At 38.3% G+C, this 26,305-nt stretch overlaps 1 protein-coding gene and 1 long non-coding RNA gene across 2 annotated transcripts; both read left to right on the plus strand.

Moving 5' to 3' along the window:
- The first annotated feature begins 865 nt into the window (after positions 1–865).
- LOC124142846 lies at positions 866–5,066 on the plus strand. The gene is made up of 3 exons (XR_006862210.2): positions 866–939; positions 3,342–3,691; positions 4,938–5,066. It is a non-coding gene; the product is annotated as an uncharacterized LOC124142846 (long non-coding RNA).
- An 8,282-nt stretch (positions 5,067–13,348) lies between these two features.
- Positions 13,349–14,818, plus strand: LOC124142845 (neuropeptide-like protein 29). Its single transcript, XM_048385485.1, has 2 exons — positions 13,349–13,398; positions 14,443–14,818. The coding sequence occupies exon 2, from the start codon at positions 14,454–14,456 to the stop codon at positions 14,727–14,729; it is 276 nt and encodes a 91-aa protein (XP_048241442.1). The 5' UTR covers positions 13,349–13,398; positions 14,443–14,453; the 3' UTR covers positions 14,730–14,818.
- The last annotated feature ends 11,487 nt before the right edge of the window (positions 14,819–26,305 follow it).

The raw sequence follows: 26,305 nt of genomic DNA on the forward strand, positions 1-26,305 counted from the left end.
CCGAGGCTTGCCGAGTTTTTTTTTCCACTTTTATCAACGAGTGTTGATATATTTTATATCAAAAGACACGAGGGTGATATTTTATTTATCATCAAACATCATTCTTCAAACCTTTTTTGTTTGTAGAAAGTAATAAGCAGTGTCTTAAGTGTAAAAAGTACTGCTTACAGGTTCAGTAGCAGAACCATTAGTGATGTCATTTGATTGTGACGTCATGGTAACCAATGACGTCACAATGGTCTGCAAAGCATTGTGATGCAATTTCATTGCAGCAATATCTACAGTGTAGATATCGCTTCATCTCACCCAAGCGATATCTCCTGTGGAAGCCGGTTTTGGATGAAAAAGTGAAATACCATCATTCCGGATGTAACTGATGGTGGTAAAGTCTTCCATATTAAGATAAACCAGATTTAAAAATCACTAGTCCAAGATAAATTGTTTGTAATGCTGGGTATGTGGAGGACGAGTATCATTTTTGTTAGTTTGCTCCGGTTATAACAAGCAACCATTGCTTGACACCGGTATACGGATCTATCACGAAACGTCGCCATTACACACAAAATAAAGAAGTTGTTATCCACAAAATGTGTCTACTTTGTGGTCCAAGATACTAACACGTCATAAATACACCAGTGTTTCCTAAGGGTTTGCACTGTACATTTATCCTGACGGTATTTTGCATGAATCAAAAGGAATAAAAATCCTTTAATGAGTAGAAAAGCGCAATAATTCATACCTACTGGTGATTTATCAAGTCGTCACGAACCAACGTCACATTTAACATGAACTGGTTAAAAAAAGTAAAGGAAACATCAACGGGCGTCTCCTTTAATTTTTGTCACTTATGATTTGTGAGGTTTTAAAAAGACTCGCTGTTGCTATATAACAGAACGGCATGGTTCAATATATGTCACTAATATACTTGTCTGGAAGCAGGTAAGTGGTTTATGTCTGTCGTGGAGATTCATAGGTGAGGTGGGGTGAAATGGGGTTTAACGTCGCGTCCAAGATTATTGCACTTATATAGCGACGTGCATGTACGTGTGTGTGTGTGGCTGCTTGTACTAGTCCGGACTGATGCCGATTTATGGTGATAGCTCATTGAGATACCATGCCGCAGTTTAACATGAATACCCCACTCAGACACAGTATACTGACTTCGAGCCGACCAGTCCTTGTTTTAGCCCCTTAAGGCCGAACGCCAGACAGGGTAACAACAAGTACCATCTTTTAGCGTCTTTTGGTATGACGCGGTCGGGGATCGAACCCCGGACCTTCCGCTCTACCACAAGACCACGGAGGCGGTCCGTGGAGATTCATAGCAGCGTTGAGTAGAATAAGACTTAGTACCACAATTATGGATGGGTGTATTCCCATTTACTGCATATGTAGTGAGTGAGTTAAAATGTAACCTCACATCGTCAAGATTTTATTTAAAACTAGAAGGGAACCATGAAAAATATCACATCATACGTAGCAATACAAGATAAAAATGAGCTATAGATCGCCAGCCACTGAAAAGGTAGATGGGGACCATGGGGACCGGCATGGACCCCAGCAGGATTTACACCATCCCTTTACTGCATATGTAGGTGGACTGTACGCAACCTGCTGCTTAAAACGTCCACACTAGAGCTTGATATTATATATTTTAGATATTTTTAAACAGCGTAACTGTCTACTGCTAGATTGATTATATTAAAAATTAAATGTCAATGCCAGAGAATAACCATCCGACGGAACAGATGACACGTCGTTAACAGTACTGTACCACTGTATCTAGTATAACTTTCACACGAGCCTAGTACTCAACAGTACTGTAACACTATCGAGTATGTCGACACGAGCCTAGTACTCAGTTAATGGTACTGTACTACTGTATCTTGTATAATGTTGCCAAGAGCCTAGTACTCAGTTAAAAGTACTGTAACACTGTATCTTGTATAATGTTGCCAAGAGCCTAGTACTCAGTTAATAGTACTGTAACACTGTATCTTGTATACTGTTGACAAGAGCCTGGTACTCGGTTAATATTTCTGTACCACTGTATCCAGTTCATTGTTGACACGAGTCTTGTACTCTGTTAACTGTACTGTACCACTATATCCAGTTCATTGTTGACAAGAGCCTTGTACTCTGTTAACTGTACTGTACCACTGTATCCAGTTCATTGTTGACACGAGCCTTGTACTCTGTTAACTGTACTGTACCACTATATCCAGTTCATTGTTGACACGAGCCTTGTACTCTGTTAACTGTACTGTACCACTGTATTTAGTTCATTGTTGACACGAGCCTTGTTCTCTGTTAACTGTACTGTACCACTATATCCAGTTCATTGTTGACACGAGCCTTGTACTCTGTTAACTGTACTGTACCACTGTATCCAGTTCATTGTTGACACGAGCCTTGTACTCTGTTAACTGTACTGTACCACTGTATCCAGTTCATTGTTGACACGAGCCTTGTACTCTGTTAACTGTACTGTACCACTATATCCAGTTCATTGTTGACACGAGCCTTGTACTCTGTTAACTGTACTGTACCAATATATCCTGTTCATTGTTGACACGAGCCTTGTACTCTGTTAACTGTACTGTACCACTATATCCAGTTCATTGTTGACACGAGCCTTGTACTCTTTTAACTGTACTGTACCACTGTATCTAGTTCAATGGTGACCATGGTGGCCACTGTAAACGAAACATTCGTACATTTACGTTTACGGTAGTCGACCGCAGTGGAATCGCTCCTCATCAACCTATGCTCGTTGTAAGATTATACCAAATGGATCGGTAGGATAGACTCAGTGACTTATTGATTGTCTGTCACCGTACCCAGACGAGGGGGGACATTGCCCAATGAAAGTTCAGAACAGGATACATACCGATTCCACAGAATATGAAATATCCAGCCTATGTGTTAAACAGGCAAGATGTTCATCGGTGCAGTTCCCATTCGCAGACTACGCCTTGCCATTGTTATCACTGACATGACTCCCGTGGAATAAGTCCCAAGGAACCTATGCTTGTCGTACGAGGCGACTTATGGGATCGTGTGGTCAGGCTCATCGACTTGGCTGACTGCGTTTCATGGTACCCTGACGGCGTGGATCGTTGATCATATCAATCATGTGTCCTGGATTGTCTGGTTCAGACTTACGGCGTGAGGCAACAAAAGGAACATCACAGTGTGTGAAAGCTGAGCTATGTATCCCTGTATTTGAGGTAATCTCTACTCTTCTGATTGATATGGATAATATAATTACGCTTGGTATACAAACAAAAGTGGTGACAATCAATCAAACTTGCCAGGACGTCTTTATGCCTTCATTTCAGAGACCGTCAAGATGAGGCACGTCGTATCTGTTGTTCTGATTGCTGCCGTACTGGTTATGGCCCAAGCCACCTATCCTGCACCCCTCCCAAACAGACCAGCTCCTCGCAGACACGTTATCAGAGGAGGAGGAGGCCGCCATCCGTTCCTTCCCGACATCCATGTTATAGTCAATGCAAACCAGCGTATGCATAACAATAATAATGCTGGAGGGGGTCGTTATCCCCGTCTGCCGTATCCGAATGGCGACTTTGGTACTGGAGGTAATGTGGCTTTTGTTGGCACTGGTCAGGGTGGAGCTGTACCATCAAGACCAGACTTCTCACAGCCAAAACTGTTTGGGTAACATGAGGTATGTACTGCCGTTACTGATAATGAAATATTCAAGATGTCCTATGCAATTCCCTATTTTGACTTCCTACATAGGTTCCCATGTTTGCACAGTTGAACACTTGACTTGCCTTTGCATGTTTTTCTGACGGGTGGCCCCGGTAGGGAAGGATACATTTACCTTTTCGCGAAAATTTGGTATCATCATTAATTGACATTGATTCATATGATTAGCCACAATCGTTCATCCACAATGGACCTTTTTTGACATTTGGTCATTTCTTATGATTCCCGAAATGATTTAGTATTTTTATTAATTAAAATGTTACGAATAAAGTCGGGTAAGTGTTTATTGCGTAACACCGCATCAGTCGTGCGGCTGTAAACGGTAGGAATCATGTGATTATTTCCTGTAAATGCCACAAAAGAAATGGTAGACTGGCGTCCTTTAGCACAGAAGGACGTTTTCTCTCGCTAAATATCATCTCACATTGGTTGATACTGAAACAAAAGGGATAGTTTTGGTTTGTACTAAAACAAAAGGGATAGTTTAGATATGCAACTTCTTTACAGCAATAGAATTCATAGAGTTATCTCCCCTGTTCATCATACAAACATCTATATGCCACTTAAAGAAGTTGGTTTGTACGTATTAGGAAATGACACCATGTTATAAACCACATGTGTTAAACCCTTGTAAGGAGACCGACAGCGATCATTCCTCCTGTTATGGACACATAAAGCTCGTTATTTTGTACGTGCTTTTGTATTAACTGCTGTGAGAAAATATGCCAGGCTAGTGTTAGGTAATTTAACAAACATCCTAGATTTGACCGATCATCACTCTTATTTTCCTATTGTATCTAAGAAGAGTTAGAAAGTTAAGTGAATAAGTGACTGAGTTTATGCCGATTTGAATATTATTCACTTACTGGGTATGATTTTTCTGTGTTAACTTACATACTTTTCAGTGTGAAAACATTTGTTGTGTATATACATATAGATTGTACTTGAATGAAAAAGTCATTACCATGTGTCATTGTTCAATGCAAAACTAATGTTGGCCGAGGGGTATTTGTGTAATCAAATATCTCTCTCTATGACCACGAAGCTATCGTAGGGTTAAGATGACCGTAACTACCATATTTATGATTACGTCTGTCGTGGCGTTGTGATCCCTCTTGGAAGCGGGACACTCAACAGTTTACTATAACTCCTCTATATTGTTTTAAATCAAACACTATTAAAGCATTATCAATTTTTTTCAGAGTTTAGAAGTCTTGATCTTTGACCTACAACAGCATCACGTACTACTGAAACAGTGCCGCAGTGAAGTATTTTGACAGATATGATGCATTTAATGCATTTTACTTCAAGATAAAAAAATATCAACAAAATACATTGTTGGCTTTATTATCTCACACACTGGAATCCCAAAAGGCTCTCGGTATGTACACCATGTGTTCGTGCATTTCCAACGCTTATCGATGGTCCAGTTGCCCTAGTTGTCCGTGCAGGGTTGCATCTCTGTATCAAATATTGACAGTAGCGGGTGACCTCGCCAAACTGACTGTCGTTCATTTCACGATGAACGTCAGTATGCCACGTGATTACGTTGTCAATCGAGCGGAGACATACAGAACTACTATAGGGGAATTCCTCAATGTTTAAAAATAACATTAAAAATATTACCGTAAATTGAGAGGGACATCGATTCAGGCTATGAATGACGCAGGCTTTGAAGCCAGACAGATCATGTATATGTCGGGTCACCGAAATGAAACGTCTATTCGAAGCTACAACAGAGAATGCTCGACTTACCAAAAGAAATCCCTGAGCTCCACACTGTCGTGTATTGCTTCGGTAAATCCAACCGCGCCGCCTCTAGCGGTAATCCCCGTCATCAGCAGCCATAGTATGACTCAAACACACACTCAAAGTTCACAGAACATCAATCCATTTTCAGCATCATCCTGGTCTGTATTTCTTTCCAACGCTAACTTTGCTGGGTGCAATTTTATATCAAGCGAATGACATTGCCGTAGCCGCCATTTTCTGCCGTTAGTAAAACCAAGGGATGTCACTCCAAATGGTATGTTTGGGATGGATGACGGCACGACTCTCCGCTTTGATAAAGTTCGCCTTAGATAATTACATTTTGATGTATAATGTATTGTTTTGTTATGATTTACGTATCTGTCAAAATAAGGATTGAAGTTGTATTTGTTGACGTTCATGATCATCAGCTGATGAAGACAGTGCCTCACGTAAGCAAATCTACCTTGAAGCGCCTCGCGCATCATGGAATTTGCTCACGCGAGGCACTGTCTTCATCAGCTGATGAACATCAACAAATACAACTTCAATCCTTAAATGAACATATATTCGAGTACCAGGTTCGTCCAGCTTAGGATTCTGGGTTTGTCAGCACAATACCCGCTCTCGTAGTTCTGCATCAGGCTTTCCTCCTACATTGAGCTGACGCCGTGCAATAACTAAATAGTGCCCAAAGCCGTGCTAAGCCAAACTAACTAACTCATACTTTTGATAATATAACTCCTGCCAGCTTCAAGAAATAAAACCTAAATTACTATTGTAGTGTGAGTTTATATTGTAGCCGGTGGTTGGTAGTGTGTGTACACGTCCAAGTGGGTGAGTGAGTGAGTTAAGATGAATAATCACTTACACGTCCAAGGATGTGACCAGGTATATTACCCAACGTTGTAAGTTATTCATAAGAACAAGATCATCAAGTCACAATATTTCTCAACGAACAAAAGGAGTACGAGCCAAGTACTACACAGATGAGTTTAATATTGTCATACAAATGGATGTGTGCGTGTGTGTGGTGTTGATATTGATTACTGGCTACTGTAGATCATATAGATTCTTAGAACCCTCTTAGAAGACAATTTTGTTGAACATTAACTCATCGCAGTCTCAATTGTTTACAAAAAACAGCTGAAAATTAAGCATGTAAACAAATCGAGAAGTTCATGAGGAAAACTGATAAACAGAAGGGGATGCACGTCCATTTATTTAAAAAAAAAAGTTTTTTGAGTGGGGTTATTGTTCACGCCGCATCACATTTAGATTCAGATGCGTTTATTACTCAATAAGCCAACAATGGTGGCACAAGAGCATGATATGTGACAGATAACAGGCGTGTGTGAGTGGGTGGGGGAGGGGAGTCGTAGTAGGCGCCGTAATTCTGTGCAGAGTTGCGTCCCATGGGATCGCCAGAAACGTATGACTGTGGGTTGGAATCTCGGTTTGTCCCGATTATGTTTCCAGGTTATAAGCATCCGTGATGGTGATGGTGGGTTTAACCTGAGTGATAAACATCCGAGACTTGCATCACTTCGGGCTTTCCTCAAACATTAAGCTGACGCGCCCTGATATAACTGGAATACTGTTCAAAGCGGCGTTCAACCGAAGCCATTCACTTTCAAGGTTACTGGAAGAGATGAACATGACAGCTAACGTGAAACGTGTTTGGTCAGTGTATTCCTGCGGTATATATTTTGTTGGTTGGGCACTCAGCAGCATTCCATCTCTATGACGGTGTCTAATAATCAAGTCTGGACCAGACAATCCAGTGATTGGTATTACGAGCTAAGTTTCGCGCCGTCAATTATAGTTGGAAAACGTTGGATAACAAGCTTTCCAATGACACCGAATACATCTTGTTATTCACCCGGTAGACACATCTAAGGGGGTGGGGGCTTTACATGAATCCTCAGGTCGAACAGTCGTAGACCCGAGATTCATAATGAACGTTCCCTAGATTTACCTCACAAAATTCCTGATGGTGTCTTCGAACATTTTGAGTTTTCTCCCGAAGCCGACCTCTTCTGTCAAAGATCTTTCTGATGATCCCTTGTATTTCGTGTATGCCATTCTATTACCAAATCTGTGTTTTACAGATTGGTTGGTTGGCTTGTTGTTTAACGCCGCACTCAGTAATATTCCAGCTATATGACGGCGGTCTGTAAATTATCGAGTCTGGACCAGACAATCCAGTGATTGATATCATGAGCATCAATCCACGCAATTGGGATCGATGACACGCATCAACCAAGTTTCCGATTGAGAAACCGGGGACAATTAAAAAATTTAACCATTCATTTCCACAGAATCAACATAATAAATGAAATGAAATTATTTCTGTAACTCTTAATGCGGACTGTTCTTTGCATGACATAAACTGTTGCGTGTATGCTGCTGCTTGAACACTGGAGCAGCCCCATACGTTTTCCAAAAAACAAAAAAAACACAAACGGGTAATAACCAAAATCATCAAAAGAAAATAAATGAAACAAGGAAAGCTATATCCTGGATAGAACTTTGCTTGACATTACTTTTCTCATTAAGTATATTAGGCCCTCTATATTTTCCTTTTTCATCAATGAACTTGTTGCAATATCGAGTAATGACTGCTCCCTATCATATTACAATAACCCAGTACAATAGCTGATCCTTGTACATCCGGGCTTTTTAAGATCATGGCCTCCGAGAGTAAATGTGTCAAGTCAGACCTTCTTCTTGTTTATCTGTAATTAGTGTTTGGATAACACGGGATATTGAAACAGAACTGTCGAATGATGTTTGATCACATGGAAAACACGGCGTACAATTATTTCCAGACTTGTTTGAAATATAATTATTATTATTTGCCGATGATGCTATTCTTGTCTCTGACGCGGTAACTGGTTTACATAACCAACTTTATATTTTTGTAAGTTTGCAGATTCACACGGATTAACGCTAAATTTAGATAAAACGAGTGTTGTATTTAGACGAGGAGAGCAGTTATTTGTTAATCAGAAATGGTTCTATAAAGGCAAACTTGCTTCAACCGCCAACTCCTATAGATATCTTGGGTCTGTATTCTCATATGTATCAAAGATGAACCAGTTTGTTTCAGATCTAGCATCAAGAGGTAAACGAGCTTTAATTGAAATATTTCGCAATCTACGAAAGATTGGTTTTGATGACACCATCGTTTTCTTTAAACTATTCGATACTCAGATTCAACCTATTCTTTTATATGGTGCGGAAATATGGGGTGTAGACAGATTTGAAAAAATAGAACCAGTGCATATTATGGCTTGTAAGAAGTTTCTTAAACACCAAATCCTATTGTGTATGGGGAATGCGGTCGATGCCCAATATATTTAAATGCTATGTCTCGTTCTGTAAAGTATTGGCTAAAAGTGATTGAAATGGGCAAAGATAGGATACCAAGAAAATCTTATAATATGCTTGTATATAACCATAAGTTTGGCCATCATAACTGTGCTTCTTCTATTCGTTCCATATTATTAGTGGAGTAGTTTGGCTCAATCAAGCTGTTGGCGACAAATCATTATTCATTTATAGTTTTAAAAACTTTTTGATAAAAATGTTCTACCAATCATGGAATAGTTCTAGCAAGGCTAGTTCTATGTACATCCTGTATAAAGAATTTTAAAGTCTCATGGAACCAGCGAAATACCTTTCCATTATTGCTGAAATAAAGTATCGAAATGTTGTGATAAGGCTACGAAGGAAGGTAGAAGAGCTGATATTGATGTACGTTTACGGCTCTGCCCCATATGTGAAACAAGTATAGAGAATGAATATCATTTTACTTTAGAATGTGAATATTACAACGATATTAGACAACTGTATTTACCAACAACTTTTTACCATAATCCAAATATGCATAAATTTAAAATACTGTCATCCTCATGAAAACAATTTCTTGGAAAACTATCTTAATACCTGTATTACAGTTATGAAAGAAGACGTAATTATGAAAAGCCTATAAATCTGTAAATTTGCACCTGACATTACCTTTTTTGCATGTTCCACAATATTCCAAATGTATGTATATTATATGTTCCCGTGACCGTAGTACAAATTAAGACTTCTTCAGGTCAATCAATGTTAAGACGCTAAAAGACAACCTGGAGAATTTAAAAGCAAAATACAAGACAACAAAAGAAAACATTCTAAATCAAATTTTTGATTCATTGAAGGCAAAGTTAAAGGTTTGGACAGAAAGAAAGTTGGATAAGAAAAATAATTACATAAAACAAAATAGACTGTTGAAATCTTATCAAAAACAGTTTTACAGGCAAGTGTTACTAAAGTGTTCAATGAATTCCTGGTCAAATCAACTTGAGAGATGTATTCTCAGGGGCAGGTACCGGTGGTGACTTCGGAACCCATTTCTTTTAGAAGAGGAACATTTTAGGGAGATTCTTTTCGTCCTCCGCTTTTCTGTTTGTAATTAAATCATTTTTGCTCAGTATCCTGGACCTCCCCAGCACACATCCCCAACACCCCTTACAAGGATGACCTTGGACTTATTGCCAGGATCCACATTAAAAAAAAGATAAACAAACATGGGAACTGAACCGAAAAGGAAAACCCAACGAATACAAAGGAAATCCACATGAAGAATTTCAATATATCATGATCATAAATTTCGTGTAGCCAGTTATCTAATCGTACAACTTAATAATTGCGTACCCGTGGGGATAGAACGTGAATAGACCCTGCTCGTCAAGAGATTTGTACAGTTTTCAGGTAGTCAGCCTTAGTGAGTTTAAATTGCCCTTACAGCTAGCTATAGGGACGTTGCAGATATAGATCGCTGGTTTGTCTTTTCCAACATTTGAATTATGCTAATGAGCCGATTCTTCAGAGAATCAGCCTCATTGGGCTCGTTGTTAGAGCTTCTGCCCGGAGAGGGGAAGGTCGGTGGTTCTATGCCTGGCAAAGAGAAGAAAGATAGTACGTGTAACCATGTCTGTCCCTCGGGATTAAGAAGATAAAAGGACCTGGTCGGCACAGTGTCAGTATGTTGTGTGCGAGTAAAGAGCGAGTTGTTTTTTTTAAGACACATCGGCAATATTTCAGCCTTTCGTGACTTGCCTGAGTGGTATCCATGTGGGGTAAACCGTCATACACCGGACTAGTCCAACCAGCCACACACACAGACACACATGCATGTACCGCACAAACATATGCAATAATCGTGAACGCGACGTTAAAACACATGCCACCTCTCCAACTCGTGTTCTTTATTTTAACTCAAAACAAACGCGGCAGACTTTGGACCCTCTTTTCTCCAGAATCCCTTCGGGGCTTAAAAAACGTCATGATGAAACTTAATGTTTTGAACAAATTTGCCATGTTAAAGTATTGTCGCCTATGGCATTTCCGTCAGCAAATTCATTAGGTGTCACAGCATGATTAAGTGTCTTATGTAATTATGGATAAACATGCGTGAAGTATCCATGAAGGATCAACCTGTAACTACTGCACATAAAAGTGTTCGTAAAAGAGACTTTGACTTTGTTTAAGATTATGTAAACAATGTTCTTTAAATGTTGTCGAAGATGAATTTCATTTTCTACTTGTATGTTGTAAATATGATAATTTAAGGAAAAAATATATTGAACAGAAATACTATGTACATCCAAATAAATACAAGTTTATCTCTTTAATTTCACATGTGAGCAAAACGGCTATACAAAATCTCTCTCTATATATATATCATGCCATGTTATTAAGAAATGAATCCTTGTAACATTCCTAACCGCTTCCACATTGTCATGTATTCTGTACTATGGGCCTGTGGCCTTACAGTTATATATGAATAAACTGATTGACTTTGATGAAGTGCATAAATACTATCTCCAAGTGTCTACGTACTAAATGAACGGAGGTCCATTGAGACCATATTTTTTTAATTTGCTTGAAACAAGATAACATTTTGATGTTTCACAAATGGTAATATCCAATAAACTATATTATTTACACCATCAATGGCAGTATATTTTAGGCAGAACACTTAACGAACAAACACCTTGAGAGCATATTGTAAGCTTCAACATGAGAACATGTGACTTCATATTGAAACTGAACAACGAATACAATTAAAATGTCAATATACAGTAAGTTCAGCACAATTAACTCGTTCCAACAACTAAGAACATGCAGTCCCAGCCAAACCTAATCATTATTATGAGCTGATATCGAGACTGCCCTTCTGGAACGACGATTCACTGGATGTATTGCCAACCTTTGGTACTTATGTTCGATTTTGTTCGTTTGTTTGTAGCTTAACGCCGAACTCAGCAATAATGTAGGCGGTCTGTAAATAATCGAGTCTGGACAATCCAGTGATCATGATCATCGATCTATGCCATTGGGATACGATGACATGTAACAACCAAGTCAGCGAACCTGACCACCCGATGCCGTTAGTCGCCTCTTTCGACGAGCAGAGTCGCCTCTTACAGCAAGCATGGGTTGCTGAAGTCCTATTCTCTACCCGGATCTTCACGGGTCCACATATGTTTGACTGTTACTTTCGTCCATGTTCGTCAACCAAGAGTAGATTCCCTCATAGTGAATCCAGCACTGGCCCATGTACGTTTCCACGAGCCTTATATATCTGTATTTAAGCGCTCATATTATGACTCTAATTTGGTTCCTAGACAATGTGTAGGCGAGGGGCGGTCGGGTAGCCTCGTGGTTAAAGCGTTCGCTCGTCACGACGAAAACCCGGGTTCGATGCCCGATGGGTACAATGTGTGAATGTGTTACCTATGTACTACTAGTGTACAGAGTAACACTGACGAGTGCGGCGTTAAACAACAACAACAAAAAACAAACAAGAAAGAGCATGCTCAATTGTATCTCAAAAGTTGTGAAATGTAAACACCGAAATCTGGAGCTGCAATCTTGGATCGATATGAGAGTTGTAACCATCTGGTTACAATCATCACCCAATTACTTACACGTCGCTTTTGGGGCGGTCGGGTAGCCTCGTCGTTAAAGCGTTCGCTCGTCAAGACAAACCGGGTTCGATTCCCGACATGGGTACAATGTGTGAAGCCGCCGTGAAATTGCTGGACTATTGCTAAAAGTGGCGTAAAACGTCACTCACTCACTAATGTGTGGGCGTCTTTATAATGTCTTCTTTGCTTTGAAACTTGCCACCTTTATAGAAATGGCCATGAGTAAGGGTAGACAAGTTAAACATGAAGTAGTATAAAAAAGACCTATTCAAGTCAGTTTGCAAATTGGTCCATGAAATATAGCGCATCTTTTCAGTTTCACCATATTGTATCCGGTATTCATCCCACATGCTCAGCACGACATTACGTTTTGTAATAGATCTATTAGATTTTGTTCCCTACTGCCGATAAACACAATATTCAAGGTATGTTTGACAATTTATTAGGTCAAAGGAAAGGCTGATGTCAGATATATATATATAAGCACACAAATCACTCACAGTGGAACATATTCAATATATATCAAACTAGACAAAATGAACCATATGTAGACAACAATATGAACCACAATAAACATGTTAAAAGCTTGCTATTCAAACACATATTCACAATTTATGAAACCAACTAACTTGTGTCAGATAGTTTTAACTCTGCTGTCCGCTTACATCGGTGTACAGTGTAACTTTAATAATGTAACTTTGACACTGATTATTTTCTTGCGGGTATGTCTTGTGCAATAGAGCTTAAGATCGTTATGTCAAACGTGCCCTTTGTATTCCACATATTGATAGCTTGGCCAACACAATGACTGAGTATCCATATCCATCATAAGATTTTTTTTCTTGATAATGTAGGACCATGTAACAATAGCGATGTGTATAAATTTCTTGGCAGCAGCAGTAGACGTCACCCTGTACATCATCGCAGACTCGTGAGTATACGATTTAATTTGTAAACAGATAAGGGAAGCATATAAGAGTGAAACGTTGAATCTTGGGAATATTGATGAGTGCGCTTATATTAAACAATATAAAAACACATACCTTTATTAACAATGGGAACCAGACACATAAATGTATTTTTCATATTATCAATTTCAATTTCTTTATTAACTCAAACCACCGGCCGGTAGTATATGAGCAACATAATAACATACATATATACAAAAATACAATGTGATCAAATGGCAACAGTGGTTTACTTTAGTGCAGAAAGTAATATTTTTACAAATTTAGACAGTTTTTTAAGATTGTAAGTTCTCATATTTGACATCAAATGCGTAAGGAAATAATGTTTGACAAGTTTAGATATCTATTATCAATTAATGTTTTTCTTTGCTGGTCAAAATATTCACATCTAAAGAGGTAGTGGAACTCGTCGACTATGGCTGGGGAGGTACAAAGCTTACATGTGCGATATTCGCGTGGGATGCCCTCCCAGCGGCCAGTCTCAATCGGTAAATTATTATTTAGGGTTCTGAATTTTAAAATTGGAGTAAAGAAAATTTTATAACAGGTCGATTATTACTTATATGGTTGTGCCAAAACGAGATTGTTCTCTTATATATTAGTATACTTATTGGAAATCTCTCAAATATAACATATACAACATATAATCTGGTGTTGAGTTTCTAAGATTGAAGGCAAGTTTAATGAATTTCAAATGTACTCTTTCCATTACTGAATGGTTTTCGTATCCCAAAGTTTCACAACCATAGGTTAGCATAGGCAATATCAATGTTTTGATCAACTTACTGAAAATGTCAGTAACCCGTCCGTCAATCAACAAACATGCAGTATTGAGGTCCCGCCGGTGGAATGCTACTTTCTTTCTTTCTTTGGTTTGGTGACAGAATCCACACTGTACTAGGCGTGCTGTGTGGACAAGGACATAAGATAGATCATTACAATGTTGACGGAGGAAAACTGCACTGTGAATGTGACGATAGATTGATTTCATTACATTCTTTTGACAGAAACACCAATCATGAAGTCCTTGGCTGTTGCACTCTGTTTGGTCCTGTTGGTGGCGATGGCCTCCGCCACATACGGAGGATACGGAGGATACGGTGGATACGGAGGATACGGAGGATACGGAGGATACGGAGGAAACAACATTGATAACAACCAATACCCCAAGCAGGTAGCCAATATCAATCAACAACAGTCCAACAAGCAACGTGGTGATCAAGATATCTTTAATCGCCGTTTCTATGGCTATGGCGGCTATGGCGGCTATGGCGGCAAGGGCTATGGGTATTAGGTTGGTTCATGTACATTGCCAGTAATGCCGGACTATAAGCATTGCGTATGTGTTTTGTTTGACGTTAATTAATAAAACATTGATCTGCACCTTTACGAAGTATTTATTATACATAGACAAACACATGTTCTATCGGATTGTTTTCCAACGAAATGTACCAGTACGTAGCGTAACTAGTGACTTCAACTTTGCATTTAGAGATTCTCAACATCATTTGCTTACGCCTGCTATAGGCTTTGTTAAACTTTCAACATGGAATAATCTCGGGCAATTTGGCAGTCATATAATTATATACTCACAACTAGTAAATATCAACGAACAGTAGTTATACAGTGTGTGTGTGTGTGTGTGTGTGTGTGTGTGTGTGTGTGTGTGTGCTTGCGTGCGTGCGTTTATAATGAGATCGTAAATTTGAAGGCACTTTTAGAATTATGAATACTGGGATTATCGGTGATAGGTTTCAGCACATTGCGCCTGATTCACCACTGATCTCAGTACAGACTGTATATATTACAGTCAATATGTAAAATCAGTCAATTTGTAACATGACTGAACGTTTCAGAATATTTGACACATTGACCAAAACTTACAATTGAAAGAAAAAGTCATTAATTAATCTCTATAAATATCTTTATTTACATGACATGTGATATTAATTGACACTGTACTTCTTTGATGCAACAACATGCATTTGTAAAAGGGATCACTGAGAACACATGAACTAGTTCCTGCTTGGACAGGTAATGTTGAGATAACATCTGCTGTTACATTTTAGTCCATCTTTGAAGCATTTACAGTTGTTTGTCCTGCACTGTTTACAACTTTTACAACAGTAAGATTTGGCATGACCTTGTCCGAAACACTTTGACTCTTCTTGAACACCTTGTCTGAGTCCAACTTCGTTGTTTTCACCAATATCATTGATGCTGTACAGTTTATGAGTACATATCGGAGGTAAACATTCTTTATGCAGGTGTTATTAGGTATTTGATGTCGGGAAAATTTATCTTTAACGGACAGCCTGACGCTTGGGTTTCAAATGTTAAAATTGACAAACACCACGGTGAGTCATAAGTAAATCGACCCGGGAAGATCCGGGGAAGTTTAGGTCTTCCGCAACCCATGCTCGGGTGGCCAGGCTTGCTGACTTGTTTGATGCGTGTCATCGTATCCCAATCGATGCTCATGATGTCAATCACTGAATTGTCTAATCCAGACTCAATTATTTACAGACCTCCGTCAAATAGCTGAAATATTGTTGAGCGCGGCGTTAAACAACAAACAAACATGAGTAAATTACATATTCCCCCGGTTCGAGCATCTTATTCTAAGCGCAACACGAAACAGCCGCTCCGTTTACTTCAGTCTTTTCAATATTTCCTTTCAAACCTGAGTAAGCAAGCAAATCATGTCAACATATTAAAAACTGCATATAGGCATGAACACACGATGCCATATAGAAAGTGGTCAAATGTAACAAATGTTATATTTGGATTTTGACTCACAAAAGTACAAGAGTCTGTACTGAGGAAGTGTTTCCCCAATATAACATTTGTTACGTTTGACCACTTTCTAAATGGTATTGTGTTTATAGCTTTCGGCGATGGGAGCACTGAACATTTTACATTTGTCAGAGGGGTACACAAAGTGAGTGAGTGAGTTATTTTTTAACGTCACATTGGCAATATTTCAGCCATATAGTGACGAGACAAAGTTTGACTTTAATAATATATATGTAAACTGTATAATATCCCGTCGACGAAGGACAGTAAAACAACCAGATTATCATAGATATAGGTATAAAAACTAGTGTATAAACATAAAATATAACTATTCATAACAAGACAATATAAACAATTGGGCTATATATCACCATCAACTAAAGTGATCCACCATACATATGGGGACTTACAGTACCTTTGCTACCTGCATGGACCCCAGCAGGATTTGCACCTTCCCTTTAGTCCCTGGTGATACTTGACAGGGTTTAGACGGAGATTTAAATCAAACAAATATTCTACGATTTAGACACTGGTAGAAAAAACACTTTTAGGCTTACATACCCTCTTAGGGGAACAATAATTTTACGCTACTTCAACCCCCTTCGAGGATAAAACCACTAACAATCTCAGTTAATAATCATATACTACCAATTGATAAAATATACAACTTTCTTCATCAAAATTTATCAATTTATTCTTTTTCATTAAAAAAACGATGATTAAATGAGCAGGTATTTGATAAAAAAAGATCCTTTATAGATGACACTTACTTTGAAATATTTATCCCTTGTGATGGCAAAATCAATACAGTCAATCAGGACACGCTTGAAATTGATTCTCTCATCACAAGGGATACAAAATGGAGGATCCTCACCTTTCAATATGTATTCTGGAGTATACCTGCTATGGCCAATACGACATCGTCACATGATGACTTCTTTAAATCTGGACTGACAACCCATGTAGTTGGGTTTATTTCATGTAACTTATCTATACCAACCTGGATGTCCCACTTCTTTTGCATTAGATCTCGGATGTAACATCTAATAACTTGCTTATAATCACTGTATGGGATCAGAAGTTGTGTCACATGTTTTTTTAGTGCTGCTTTTGCAGCAGCATCGGCCATTGCGTTACCAATGATTTCAACATGGCTTGGTAATAAACAAAATACGATGTCGACTTGACCAGTGGCAAGATCATTATGTACAACAATTTGGAGTATAAGTGGATGCTTTCATGATATATTTTCAATATCCTGAAGGCACGAAAGAGAATCTGAAAAAAACATGAACTGTTGATATTTAGATTGGTTATTGATATATTGAGAGCTGTTAAATTGGCATTCACTTCCATCAGGTAATCTGGAAGATATTGTTCTGGAGCTTATGATGGTGGCACTAGCAACTGCGCCAACATCCTTTGATCCATCTGTAAAACTAGATTTGTAAGTATCATATGTTGGTAAAGAAGTTGTGACAGATTTCTGGCGTTTAGTTAAAGTTAGGTCTACCTCTGGATTTACTGACTGCCAAGGAGGAGAAGCAAGAAGCTGGGTTGGGGCTACAGTGTCAAGATTTATTTCTGAAGCAAGAGATATAAATGGGTTAATTCTTCTTCCCAGAGGTGGAACAAGCGATGATTTCTTTTCGTAGAGGTCCCCATAAAGGAGGTTAAATATTTAATGCAGTCAAATCCTGGGATAGATTGTCGGAACATAATTTAGTCAGATATTGTAAGCATAATTTCATACGACGTTGTTTAAATGATGGCTCATCGGCCTCCACATATTAACTATCAGTAGGCGATGTTCAGACAGACAGACATACAGACAGACAGGTTTATTCAGTATTGTGGAAATATGGCCTAAAGTAAACCAGATACTAACTCATATGATGTCGCATGCATATACAAAAATTACATCTTCTTCAATCTGATAGTAAAAACATGCTTTTTATAAGTAGCCACTGAAAAGATAACGTGTTTATTTTGTGAGTTGATAACATTTATCATTAACATTTCAGATTTATAGTCATTCCTCAAGAAAGGAAGACATGTAGATCTCAACTTGGAATACTTGTTACACTTGTAAGACATGTAAATCATCTACAATTTCACCTCTATAATAATATGCACAAACACTGTTAACAACATCAATATATTTCAATTTACGGCACATATTTACATTGAAATTATGAAATGAGATTCTAAATTTACAAAACGATGTTATTAATCACTTGTCTGGTAAGAGAGATAAATACATGTCCTGTTGAAGTTGCGACTTTAGTTTACTATAATTGCTAAGATAATGCGAAGATGAAACAGTTTTGTACCAGTTTTGTGCAAATATATCTTTCACTCGCTGCTTAAATATTCCCTTAAACACTTGAATGTTACCAATTTCCTGTGCAATCCACACAAAAGAAAAAACAAAACATGTAAATAACAGATTTCTTACTTCAGATACACAGTCATGTTTACCTTTATCATTCAGCTTCTTTAACAATATATAACATTGAAGAGGATATTCAATGCACAAACATATTGCAGCGTTTCACCAATAATTGCTTTATTTGAGGCATATTTACCAATACTCAAAAACGCTTGAAGTGTAAGGTATGTACTTTTTCGATGGCAGCATAATATTTTGTTGCCCATATTTCCGAACCATATAGTAATATAGGTGCAGTTTTACAATCAAAACTATTGCATGCTGTTGAAAATCATATATATATAAACAATTTATACACAGATCCACATGCTTTTGAAGCTTGAAAAGCAAGTTGTTTAGATGCTACTGACCACATTAATTTAGAAGAAAACATGATACCCAAATATTTATAGTAAGTTTCAATCTTCACCGAAGCATTTCCATAAGTCCATTAGTCCATTTTTTCCTTTGAAAAACTAGACCGCCATTTCTAAAGACAAGTATGTTTGTTTACTAAAATTTACCTCCAGTCCCCATTTCAAGCAAAACGATTGTAATACATTTAATTGTTTTAGTAAACCTCTTACTGCAAATGAAAACATTACAATATAATCAGCAAACAATAGCTTCATAATATCAACAATATCTTGATGCAAAAATAGACCATCATTACGTTGTTTATGAATTTCAATAACAAGTTCATTGATATAGAAAATGAACCAAACAGTACTGAAAATACACCCCTGTCTTACACCTCTGGATCTTGCAAAACAGTTTGTATTTCCCTTGTCAGTCATTAAACATGCTTTTACTAATGAAAACCTACCAGCAGAACATTAAACATGTTCCCATGACAACCCTTGATAACAAGTAAATACAATAACTTTTGCCTATTCACAAAATCGAAGGCTTTCTTTAAATAAAATCAACGAAAGCACAGTAAAACGGCCCTTCGATTTGCATATATATTTCGACCACACTGACTGTAAAATGTACATATTATATATGGTTAGTTAGAGCGAAAACCAAATTGAGATTCCGATATATAATCATTAATTTCCATCCATATTCTCAACCTTTTTTCTAACACAAAAATAAATAACTTGCCAGTAACATATAAAAGAGAAATACCTGTCATTATTTGGGTTCCGCCTTTTTTCCAGATTTGTATAACGGGAAAATCATACCAAAGTTCGACGAAGAATGGAAAATACACTGTACTTGTACCTTATACATTGTCATAGTACTTTAAAAAGGGAATGAGAAAAGGTCCCGCACACTAAACAACTCTTGAGTAAATCCGTCCTCTCCAGGTGCTTTGCCGAGTTTTAGATTGGAAATGGCATCTTCCATCTCGTATGAAGTGATTTCGTCCTATAAATCATCAAGATACAATTTTCACAAGAATGGTTTTCAAGGAATTGGGAAACCAATGATCAAATTCAGAACAATCTTCTGTTGTTACAGGCCTTGGGTTCAAAACGTTTTTTTTTTAATAGGATGCCCAAACGTCAGGTGATAATGTATTTCTAGAGGTCTTGATTTATTGGGCACGTATAAGCGTATCCCAGAATCTCTTACTGTCATTGTCCTTTGCTGCTGCATTTATCTCATCACTCATTTTCATATTATAGATGTTTCTTCATCCTTTCACAGCACATTTTTAAAATCTGCCCTTGCTTCAAAATTTTTTAGCAAATATAAAACTTGTTCAGTAGTCTATATTTCTCTGATTGAATAGGACACATTCATCATCAAATCAAGGAGTTTGTGATCTTCCTGTTTGCTTAGATGATGTATCATAAGCTCCTCCATTTAGAGCAGTATTAATCATAATTTAAGATAATTTGTCAACGGCTTTGTTAATGTTTTCATCTTATATCACCGAGAATTTTTCATACATAATCTGACTTGTAGTATTCCGAAGTCATTGTAAGTATGACCCAAAGTTTTCAACTCGTAGAATACATCTAGGAACAGTCTCCACTATACCATCTGTGCTTTCTGTTGATTCCATTACTTGGTTGGATATCACATTTTTATTGTACACTAGACGGGCATCTGATCTGAATCTGTGGTCTGGGATATCCAATGGGGCCCTGCCATTTACAATATGTATGCCAATTAATTTACACAAGTCCAGTGAAGCTCTACCTCAGTGGCTCTTCATAATCGTGTTTGAATATATCTATAACATTGTCCTCACAATTATTGTAGAACGTGATGACTTCGGGTGAATATAGACAAAAGCAATAAAAACGTATATTGGACTTTCAGCATTCACACTCCTGAAAAAGCTAACATAATTTGAGTAAACTCTCTCGAAAGATCCTACCAAACAGTGTTTTATGCAAACTGCAATTCCACAAGATAACCTTCAGAGAGACGTTTTGCATCACAAACATAAGTATCATAGTTTCTGAATAGTTTCGTTAATGCATCACTGGCATCTGTACACATTGTTTCAACACAACAGACAATATATAGATCTGGCAGAATATAATAAGGTCACCGAATTCAATTTTGGAGTTTAGTCCTTGGATGATCCAGGAACATATATTCAATGCTTAAGTGTAGAATCAGTGTGATTTTCATGAGGGTCATTGACGTCTCGACCACCATCCTATTTGCCATTACTATACGCTGATGTAGGCGTTGTTGATGCTGACCCAGCAGCAGGTGCAGACGTCGATGATGTCTCAGTCAGATTGGGTGATGATCTTGTCTGCGATTTCATAACTCATGTCCAGTTTCTACGCTGTCCCACTAGTCTGATTTGCGTGTTGATGTCAACTCCCAGAACAAAAACTGAACCATCAACTACCACCTTATCGTAGCTCAAATAGGCAACTTTGCTCTCTAGTCTGGCTCTGATCATTAAGGAAAACAACTTTGACCGAGACCCCCCCCCCCCCCCCTTACTCTCGGAAACCATGTTCTCTTCCCCATCAGAAACTTTCTGGCAGTTTCCCTCATAGCTGCTTTGTCCTTGTAGATTGTGTGTGCCGCCGATGTCTCTTTCTATGCTGATGGATTGATCTTGGATGTTAAGGATAACGTTCATAAAATCTTTGACACATGCCTCACACTCTTCCCCATGTTTCACCCCTCTCTTCTTGCAAACCAGGAAAGATTAAACTTTTATCTTCGAGCCTGTGCTTCAGTAGTAACATTTCGGGATTACAGAGCATCAAGTTTCTGTTTCAAACTTGTGTTTTCTTCTTGAATGTCACGAATTTTGTCATCATAGTCCTTTGTGAATCGGTCCATCTTGTCATCAATCTGTGTTTATATTGCTTTGAGTGTTATAGCGAGATCATCTTGTGTTGATTGGTTGTGTGAAGTGTAAGGAGTCAACCATTGACCAGAAACATTTTGTGCAGATAATCTATTCTGTACTCTTTCTGAAGAAGGGGGTACTTTGGGTGGTCCTGGATTGGATTCAACTTCTCCAGCTGTCAATAACAGAGCGAGTCTCAGAACCAACTTGGTAGCTGTATACCGGGGTGCCTTCCATGTGAATGTTTTCTCCTCGGACAAAACACCCTTTTCTGCTCTTCCAAACGACAATATCCACACAATGATGACAAAGTATAGGTATTGAGGCTCTTACTAGTACACAACTTTTTCTTGCACCACTTCTTAATATCTTGCATAACATTTTTAATCTCCGGTGAATATGCTGTGTCAATATCATTCCAATGTCACGTGACCCGCTTAGGAGATGTTCGAAAGACTTCAAGGCAACGCCTCAGGCCTTAGTGGTGAATACAATCGAATTTTTTTTCAAATTACTCTTACAGGCCCCACCATAGACGATCGAGCCATAATCCAGTTTAGAGCGGATGAGCACTCTGTACAGCCTTCAGGGTCAAGTGATGATAAAAAATAATACTAAGGAACCTGTCCTCTTTTACAACTTCAATAGGAGCTCCATCCAAAACTAAATCAGGGTCCTTATGAACTTTATATTTTCTACAAAATCGAATGCAGTTGGTCTTGGCTTTTCAAAACTTAAATCCATTTTCGAAGGACCATTTATGATTTTTTTTAAAACATAAGGTTTTAATGTCGTGAGGAAATGGTCACTTCCACAGAGGTCATCGTGGACCAACCATTCAAATTCGTAAAGATTAGATTTAATCTAGACTCATCTGAAAGCATTACACGAGACCATCAGTGATTCCCCCAGTCTCTACACTCTCAATGGCTTTGGAGTCTGGATAGACTGTGTTTATTTCTTAACAGTGGTACAACACGTGGCAGCGAAAAACTTTCTAACCGTCTGGCCAGTAACTTGAACTCTGATGGTCAGGTGCTGTTTGAGCTCGATTTCGCAAAGCCTTCTTTCTGACCAATGGAAACTGGGATAAAGAAATTGATGATGGGCGCCCTATGCTGCCCGATCATGAACATTTTGTCAATGCAGAAACCAGTCCCAAAGTATACAAATCAAAGACTGCACAAGCTCTATCTTGTAGGGGTTCTGTTTTTGACGACTTCTAGTGAATCGACCCCGCCAAGATGGAAACGTTTGGCGCGAAAATTCTAAAAATAATCTATTTAAACTGTGTCAGACTACTATTTCAGAGAAGGCAGTACTCGGACAGTCGACAAATGAAATTGGAAATTACATTTTAATTAATAAAGTTAATACAAATAATTGAGTGAGTAAGAAAATACAAAATTAATAATTAGGTGTTTTCGATCGTTTATGACATATTTTAGGCTGGTTGGTTTGTTGTTTACCACCGCAATCAGCAATATTCCAGCTATATATGACGGCGATATGTAAATAATCGAGTCTGGAACAGACAATCCAGTTATTAATATCATGCGCATCGATCCGCGCAATTGGGATTAATGACACGCATCATCCAAGTCAGCGAGCCTGACCACCCGATCCCGTTAGTCGCCTTTTACGACAAGCATAGTCGCCCTTTACTGCAAGCATGGGTTGCTGAAGACCTATTCTACCCCGTATCTACACGGCTCTACAATCAAAGAGGGTTTTGATTAGGGGCGGGGTGGGGTGGTTCAAGTGATTTTTTCTTTGGAGGTGGTTATTCTGGGGGTTAGTATAGTATGTTTATTTGGTTTAAATATTCAGTAACTGTAAATCAGTAAAGATGTTATCTCAGTGTCGTTTATCAATCATATGAAAACGGCGTTTTCGATAAGAAATAACATTTCACATTTTACTCTTGCAATGAGACTGAAGGTTTTAACGTTTACAGTCAGCAGTGACACCCCTCAGGACCCTCATCCATTCTAGTCTTAAACTAAACAATATTAGGTACCAGTAACTTTCCCGTTATTCTTCATTATATGGATATGCGCACTTCGTTCTCATGTGAATCGGCACGTGACTGATTGGTAGAATTGATAAATTAATAAATTAAACAATTACAAAATAATAACAATGGATGTGTGTGCTTATATTGCACTAGACTCCATACACAAGGGACCGCCTCCGTGGTCTTGTGGTAGAGCGTCCGCCCGGAGAGCGGAAGGTCCAGGGTTCGATCCCGGGCCGCGTCATACAAAAAGACGTTAAAAGATTGTACCCAATTTCACCTCACCTCAATACACAAGGAGCATGCAAAAACAGTAGTATTGTTACCCCAATCAATGGATCAGTAGACATTCAGTCATAATTCTTAGTTCATTAGGCAAAATACAACCCAAGCTGCCTTCTCAGCCTGTGAAGCGCCAGAAGGTTAACATTCACATTACCATCTCATACTACCGGGTACCCATTTTAATGCGGGGTGACTAGGGCATATGTGCTACATGTGCTTTAGTGTCTGGCAGTCTCATGAGCTGGTCACACTGTCCACACGATCGACTAACAGTCTAAATAGGACCGAGGCAATATACTGTTATTAATAACTGTTTCATTGGTTTACAGAAATGACAATAAGCTGTGAGAGAGAAAATACAATCAGCATAAAACAAATAAACTATTGGAATTGTATGAAATGTGTAAAGGAACATAACTGTTTGTAGGGTGATTACGTTTCTCCTTAACGAATCAGTGTGAAACACACCGACTCTAATTGTATGTACTACCAAAGAGTGAGTTGAAATTTAACGTCACATCGGCATTATTTCAGCAATATAGCGACGAGACCAAGTTAATATGCTTACAATTGAGTCATTTATGCAACGTTATATTTAAATTTTTTTATGAAACATATTTCAGCATATCAATATCAAGTATACAATTTTAAAACACGGGCTATAGACCACGAGTAACCAGCCACCACGCTGAGGATCATGGGGACTTACATTACTTCTGCTTCCTACATGATACCCCAGCAGGATTTACATCATCACTTTAGCTACTGGTTGTTGTGCACAATGCTAGCTAAAATTAAGAAATATTCAACAATGAGTTGACTTAAAAACGCTGGTTGATTATAGTTTCATCGATTATGATAGGATTACGTGTCACCCAGGGGGACAATAATTTTACGATACTTTAACCTCCTGGACAGAGGCTTCAATAATGTCAGTTGATAATAGCATCACACCAAATTTAAAAACAAGCATTTTGCTAATCACATACATTTCTAAAATCTATTATACAGACCAATTTATTTCATGTAATTTATGATGAGATGCCCGCTGACCCTCTCAAAATGTGAATACCTTGCGATTGCAAAGTCCACACAGTCGAGGAAAATATGCTTGACGGTGAACCTTTCATCACAAGGGAAACACTTAGGAGATTCGTCCTTATCTGTCTTAAGCAAATATACGTGAGTAAACCAACTGTTGCCAATACGACATCGTTGTAAAACGACCTCGTCATGTCTTGACTGACAACCCAAGTAGGTTTGACCGATTGTTGGTTTTAATTCGTGAAGTTTATTGCTTCCTATCTGGGTGCCCCTATTACCAAGCAGAGTTGCGTCCCGGTTCGCCCCGATTATGTTTCTAGGTTTGTCAGCACCATACCCGTGCTCGTGGGTTTCACCGAAGTGGTAAACGCCTGAGACCTGCATCACTTGGGGCTTTCCTCCCACGTTAAGCTGACACGCCGTGATATAACTGCAATACTGTTAAAAGCGGCATTTAACCCAACTCACTCACTCACTCACTATTACCAATACCCAATTGCGTGGATTGATGCGCATGATATCAATCACTGGATTGTCTGGTCCAGACCGCCGTCATTTAGCGGGAATATTGCTGAGTGCGGCGTTAAACAACAAACTAACCAACCTACCAACTATTACCAAAGATGAAGCTGGGACTGAAACCTTGAAAATACATCATCTGGAAATAAGAACATCACCATGAAGTAGGGCAAAATCTTATGAAAATTCCCTTATTTCAAGACACTTTTTAATTTCTTTTGAATTCGTACAAAGGGATGGGTGAATATATATGTTAAACCAAAACAGTGAAAATTTTATCCATTATACTTTTTAAACTTTTTAACTTAATCTAAAACATCAATCATAATTCATTTATCTTTAAAGTATAATAATTCAAAATAACTCTTCAGTGACCTGAGCTGCACCAAATCTTGACGAGTGTCACACACAATGATCTAGTACCGAAAAAAATAGGACCAAACAACTAATGTGATCTGTATATAAGGCTTAGTTACTGGAGAAAACGTTACTCTGAAC

The sequence above is a fragment of the Haliotis rufescens genome, unplaced genomic scaffold, assembly GCF_023055435.1.
Source record: "Haliotis rufescens isolate VD_foot unplaced genomic scaffold, xgHalRufe1.0.p SCAF_59, whole genome shotgun sequence".
Classification (NCBI taxonomy): Eukaryota; Metazoa; Mollusca; class Gastropoda; order Lepetellida; family Haliotidae; genus Haliotis; species Haliotis rufescens.

Excerpts from the sequence above, each read along its gene's own strand:
- LOC124142845 (XM_048385485.1), top strand. The coding sequence starts at position 14,454 with ATGAAGTCCTTGGCTGTTGCACTCTGTTTGGTCCTGTTGGTGGCGATG.